Source organism: Aplysia californica, unplaced genomic scaffold (genome assembly GCF_000002075.1).
Source record: "Aplysia californica isolate F4 #8 unplaced genomic scaffold, AplCal3.0 scaffold00456, whole genome shotgun sequence".
NCBI lineage: Eukaryota > Metazoa > Mollusca > Gastropoda > Aplysiida > Aplysiidae > Aplysia > Aplysia californica.
In genome coordinates this window covers 591,412-598,090 of record NW_004797726.1, presented here as the reverse complement: position 1 = coordinate 598,090, position 6,679 = coordinate 591,412, and the positions used below count along the sequence as shown (strand labels likewise).

General features: G+C 38.3%; 1 protein-coding gene across 1 annotated transcript in view; it reads right to left on the bottom strand.

Moving 5' to 3' along the window:
* Window positions 1–2,011: 2,011 nt before the first annotated feature.
* Window positions 2,012–6,679, bottom strand: part of LOC101859429 (triple functional domain protein) — a 45,224-nt gene continuing 40,556 nt past the window's right edge. Inside the window, exon 23 of the mRNA XM_013086336.2 lies at window positions 2,012–6,137. Within this exon, the coding sequence (XP_012941790.2) occupies window positions 6,105–6,137 (33 nt within the window). The 3' untranslated portion in view covers window positions 2,012–6,104. The remainder of the gene's footprint in view (window positions 6,138–6,679) is intronic.

Sequence of the window (6,679 nt, the reverse complement as noted above, 5' to 3'; positions counted from 1 at the left end):
CCATGCACAAAGCAAGGGGTCTCTGAATCCTTCTGATCACTAGCAATACTGCCAACTTTTGTTTACATAGTAAACACTAGCCTTCAGTTTCTCAACCAGCTCCAGTCAAAGTACAGGAACGCTGCTGTAAATAGCCCCTGACTTGCACACAGATGTCGGAAGGTGTCATCTCTGGCTCAGACTCAGAGGTGGGGACGCGTAATGACCTGATTTTGTTTGAGGTCGCTACTTCAGTGTTGTCGGTTCACATTATGCGGTCCACCTTAATCTCGTGTGCCTCACATCTTGTCTTCAAGATCAGAGGGGAGGTTTAAGTTGAATAGAGTTGATGTGAATACTCTTGAGTAAATGAGGGGAAACACAAAGTTTGAAGCTGACATTCTTTAAGGCTGGGACAGAAAAGATTATTTCTCATCAGAAGGGTGTTTCAATGCATACGAGTTCTGGTAGATTTTTCATAACCCTGATGTTCGGTAGAAACTAATTTCAAGAGCAAAAAAAATATGGCATTCGCTCTTTTCTCTGTATGACCATCGTCATAATTTACAAAGACTTTAGTTTCAGGCTCTATCTTCCACTAAATTAAAAAGCTATGACATTTTCAAAGTTTGACATATTTCACATGAAACTTATACAGGTATTGTTTTTATTCCTTGTAGCGATGCTGCCCATAACTCATTATTATGGGACATTCAGTTCCACGCCACCCATAAGCTCCACCTAGTTCTCGTAACATCCATCAAACACACAGTTACTAGTTCACACATACCATGTACCCTTCTACAGAGTAGGAAGAATGAACTCTTAGCTACAGACAAACCAAGGTGAAATAGAGAAGAGAAACGGTTATTAATAATCAAAGTGCAAAATCTTAAGTTTGAATTAATTCTTCAGAACTTAATTCTCACTCATGGGCGCCCAAAATGTCACTCGTTCTTTCTCTCTCCTTCATTCTCTCTTTGCGTGTGTGAATGTCTGTTGATCATCCAGCAACAGCATGAACTCTCGCTACTCTCAGACACGCAAACATTATAGTATATACATGTAAATGTGTACATCTAGCCAGTCAGTCTTATGAGATGAACTCCGGGAGAGGCAATTGTGTCAAACCAAAAATAACAGAGACGGTAAACAAGTACCAGACATTGCAATGTTTTGTCATCAGACACGACACATCCATCATCAATCAACAGCAATACAAACAGACTCACCTACATACAATCTGACAAAAAACTCGAAAAAGAAAAGATGAAGTAAGTATTGGGAGATGGAGGGGGAAAGCTTTCAAACAGACGAGAAGAAAGAAAGCTCATGGGTTGTATACATACAGTGGTTGGGAGAGGAAGAAGGAGAAAAAAAGTCAGTCAGTGTAGAAGAAGAAAGCTCACATGGTATGTGGTACATACAGCAATTAATACCAAACTCAACAAATTTGAGTACCGTAACAGAAAACTCAACTAAGACACAGTTTAAGAAACTGGGTCACAAGAGAGGCCAATTTCAGCTAACTCTGATGTCTGGCTTATGAAAAGACACACTACAGCGGAGTCTGCTTAAACCAAAATCGGCGGGCCCGTCAGATTTCCTTCAGTTTGTCCGAGTTTTTGTTTACAGAGGTTGCTCAAACTGGGGATTTTACTTTCTTTTAGATTGACTATGTTCAGTTTTAGTTTTATAGTTTTAATAGAGTTTTTACTGCACTTGCGACTGCATAAGGTCATATGAGCGCCAAGGGGTGGATGTCAACAGAGAAGTCCATACAGGGAATCAGGCTTACTCTGCTCACCTCTCTAGCTTCAACAGCACAAAGTCTACTTCGACTATCAAGGCATCCCGGAAAGAGCAGGTCACAAGAGTGTGACAAACATACAAAAGAAGTAGAGAAGATGATAGTAAGGATTAGGAAAGAAAGAGCAGCAGTCCTCCATTGCCCTTCAGGCACAGTTATGAGCATGACATTGATGAATCAGCCCATTTACAATTCTACTGAGCATTAGAACATGTTAATGCCCCCCCCCCCCCCCCCCCCCCTTAGAAATGGCCTAAAGACACTTGAGTCAGTAGCTCCGCCCCAGGGGGGGTATATGCTCTGTTTAAGCAAACTCCACTGTATTATGCATGTACATGTGTGACGGGATTTGACATAGACAGAGAAAACCTGTCTTACAAAGACAATGGGCCTTATTTTTCAGTGATCTTCATGGGCGAAAATATCACACATTGATGAATTTGGTGAAGTTTTGCCACTAAGGGAGAAGACTATCATTGTCCCCAGTTATCAGAATGCAAATCGTTACATCGCAAAAAAGAGAAAAAAAAAAGAAGAAACTCCACATTGTTTTATTCACCCTGTAAAGCAGTGTCAGACCAAGTCAAATACTTTTCTTGGGACGCGAAAAAATGTTTCAAAATAATTCACAAGAACATGAGAATATTGAGAGCTACTATGTACTGTGGAGATGAAAAAAGTGGCAAGTCTTTTTATTATACAATATGAGAATTATGATAAACCAGTCTTCCAAACTAGGAGAGAATATGGGAAAGGGGAGGGGTACTGATATCGGCACAGTGGACTTCAGAGTAAATAGTGAATGTGTATTTAAAGAAGGTCATTGCTCAAAACAGAAGATCTGACTGATTGAAAATATTTCAATCACTAGGATTTACCTCAAATAGAAAAAGTATTGTACACCATAAAAGTAATGGTAATGAAAAAGTGTGCAATAAAAGTGACATCAAATCAAAGCTAACAAATTCTACATTAAGCCAAATCTGAAACATGATGACATCTAATGTTCAGGTGTGTGAAGGACCCATGTTAGCAGCTAAAGTATGGGTAGTTGAAGGATCAATAAGAACATCTAATGTTTGGGGATATGTGTACAAGTCCAGATTGAGCAGAAGTACGGTCAATAGACAGAACATGACAGGTGAATTGGTGAATGGTTGCAAAATGTCTAGTGGGAACATAAATGTGTGTATATATACACTGCTAGACAGTGAAAAGATGGAAACACACCCTTTGTTTTGTGACCTGAACTTATGGTCTTATGATAAACTACCTCGTTGATGGAAACAGTCTTGAGTCCAAATTCTCTATACTCCTACATTGGATTCTCATCTCTCTACGATAAGAAAAGAAAGTATATCATCATACTCATAGTAAACTTTCAGAGACAGGTCATCCTCCAGAATTCTACTGACTAAAATCTTCTAAACAAGCTTAACGACACTTTCTTGAAATCTTCCCCACAATGTCACCGATTCAAGAGTAAATCAGAGCATGGAAAACAATGCAGTACATCTCCGTCTCTCTACATTCTTGAATAAAACATCTATTTGTGCAGTCTCTTTTAAAGGAATTAAAGAGAAGGTGAGTCCGAAGTTGCACCTCACACAAAAATTTTGAACTGAGTAGGAGAAATGAAGCATCAAGCAGCACCCCAGATGAACTAAGTAGATTGAGCATCACCGAGAGAAAGAGTGGATGTCTATGATGAAAGAGTTAACATTTTACAGGATGTCTACATACTGAAAATATTTTAACATATATACTTTCAGATGTCTCTGGTGGTAATATTCACATTTTATGAATAACGTTAATGAAGTTACATGCAATGTTATCATTTTTCTAGATATGCATTTCGAAGTCGGTAAACTATGAAAGATTGATAGAGAGAGATAAAATTAATAACAATTTTAAAAGAAATTTTGCGATAATCTGATAATATTTTTCAAAGTATGCTACTGTTGACAATGTTAACATTTCACAATGTATGTTCAGTGAAGATAGGGTCAATAATTTACAAAATAATTGTGCATTAAGAATTTACATTTTAAAATCTGGTTACTAACTTGTCTATTAATCTATTGGTAGTCTCCACCACTTCTTATTGTGGCCAGTCATCTGTTACTGCAGCCTGCTACTGCTGTCAGTCAACAGTCATCTTGTCAATCATCCGTAACCATAGCCTCTTGTCAGTTCTGCAGTTAATCGTTTGCTACTGCAGCTAGTCATCTGTTATGATAGTACGGCAGCCACTTGTCTGCTACTGCAGCTAGTCATCTCTTATGGTAGCACTGTAGCCACTTGCCTGCTACTGCAGCTAGTCATTTCTTATGGCAGCATTGTAGCCACTTGCCTGCTACAGTAGCTAGTCATCTTTTAAGGTGGTACTGTAGCCATCCGCTACTGCAGCTAGTCATCAGTCATCATTGCCACTCAACAGTTTATTATAGCCAGTCATCTGTTCCTGAAGTCATTTATCCGCTACAGTAGCCCACGGTCTAGTTGTGTGGCCCATCATCTTTTATTGTAGTTAAATCTAAACATTGCATTCACAACACCAGCATTCATAACTCAAACATTCTTCTCAAGTCTTCTCTCCACTGCCCTACTCCAGTAGGTTGGTGGGAAATAAATAGGCCAGGCCTGCTGTTCACCAGGAGGGGGGGGGGCAACCCTTGTCATGTGGAAAATACAAAATATTTACACAGAAAACATCTAATGTCAGCTTTACACGTTTGGCATTAGGTACCATGTTGTACCATCTCGTCTTCTTCCGTCCCACCACTTCAGTGTCAAAAGCTTCGCCATCAAAATTACCTATCTGTATCTGGTAGGGCGATGAATATAATCAAAGGCTAACAATATGCCAGGCGGGCTGACAGAATGAGTTACTTCTTGGATTTTAGCCCTCTGGAAATAGATAAGTCTAATGTGTAGGTAGTGTTTGTACAGTTTATAATTAAGAAAAAATTAAAATCATATTATAATTAAACAAAATGGCATCCATTGAAAATCTACAAAGTTAAGATCAGCATCGCTCTTTAGCTAATATTTCCATTTGTGAATTGCGAGCGGTAACTCATTTTGTTAGTACGCCTCACAGACAAAACTTCCTACTGCTGTCCAGAAGTAAAGATAACTGTCCTAGTTTCACATTCAACAGTTATTTCACAGTGCACATAACTGCTCCAAGTCCACACTTTATTACTAGTATAGTATACACAGCTTTATGAAGACTAAACCATGCATTCCTTTCACTTCTTAGTAGTATCAGAAGTGAAAACTGAATTACTGAACTGACAGAAAGAGGAAATGTGGGAAAGTCAAACTAGTGTACAGGGAGAAAGTCAAAATTATTTACAACAAATTTTCAAGGCATCGAATCAGACACTCTCTGCAACAGGTGGCAGTAATGAACAAAACACTTTCAAGTACACTTAAAGCGAATTTCTACAGATGAGTTATTGGTAAACAATGTGTATGTCCAGAAGCATGAGTTTGTATTCAATGTAATTACACCAGTGAGAAAAGTTTAGAGAAATATACAAAAATAAACTCAGTCATTCATTGGCAAAGTCAGGCCTCACGCACCCCAAAAAAAAAGAAGAAAAAAAATTATTTAAAAAAATAAAAGAAAGAAACCCATACAATCATCTGCCCACTGATATGAAGGTGGCAGCAAGTCTTATATATACCAGTGTGATATGAAGCTTCAACATTCCACCAAAACAAATCCAGATACCAAGATGAATACATATTTGTGCACCACATCCTCACAGTGACTCTCAACAAATACAACATGCAGAAAAATTGCTCAAAGGTCTCTCATATTATCTGCATACTGAATTTAAATGCATAAAAACCAACTGCCAAATACGTCTGTCACTCGGTCTTCAAATGTATCCCATAAAGTCAAATACTGTCATCTCTGCGCCAAGGTAAAATAATCAAGAATGTCTCGTAGCAGCTTCCATGACAATCTTGAGTTTCTTATCGAGTCGACCCTTACAACAAGCACAAAGTTTTTCCTCAAACTTTCAAGAACACACTCCACTGTATCACGAATTTTCACGTTAAACATCACAGTCAAGAAACAAAGACAAAACTGACCCCAAAAAAATATTTAAAATAAAAAACTCCTCTGTATCTGTCAGATGCTACAGTCAAAAAGTCTCATGACATACAGGTGCTTCAACAAGAAGTACACAGAAAAGGATGTAGAGATTTGTAAGAAAACCAGCCAATCAGGTTTGAGGGATAAAAAGTCTTGAGTTGTCTAATGATAAGTAAGGAGCCATCTTGTGTAAGAGTTGTCTCAGGGTAGAGACTTCAGGATAAAAGCGTCGCTCTGAAATAACAGATGAGAAGAAAATGAGTAACTGCAACCCTAAACACACACAAGAGAGCAAATTTTATACAAGAACAACTGATTTTTAACTTCAATTAAATTTTTACTGTTTCACTTTTCTGATCCATCAATGAAATACAGTGCGGCCTCTCTATAACAACATCGTCGGGACCAGACTAAATGTCGTTATAGAGAGGCAACCAAAATTTGCTAATGATATACACAGAAAAAATCGGGACCTGGGCACCATGTCGTTATACAGAGGATGTTGTTATATCGAAGGTCGTTATAGAGAGGCTGCACCGTATTTTCTTTCAAAGTATAGAAGCAGTCAATACTGTTAAGTAAGTCAGTTTCTATAAAACTGACAAACCAGATTCATAGAGCTCTGCTATTTAAAATGACACGGTGAAGCATGAGACAGAAGCTTCATACAATGGAGCAAAATGAACAAGGTCTAGAAGTCCTGAAGTAAGTGGTCATTTGTCACAAGCTGGCTACAGTTCTTTTGCTATCTGTGTTCAGTCCAACAAGATGAGGGG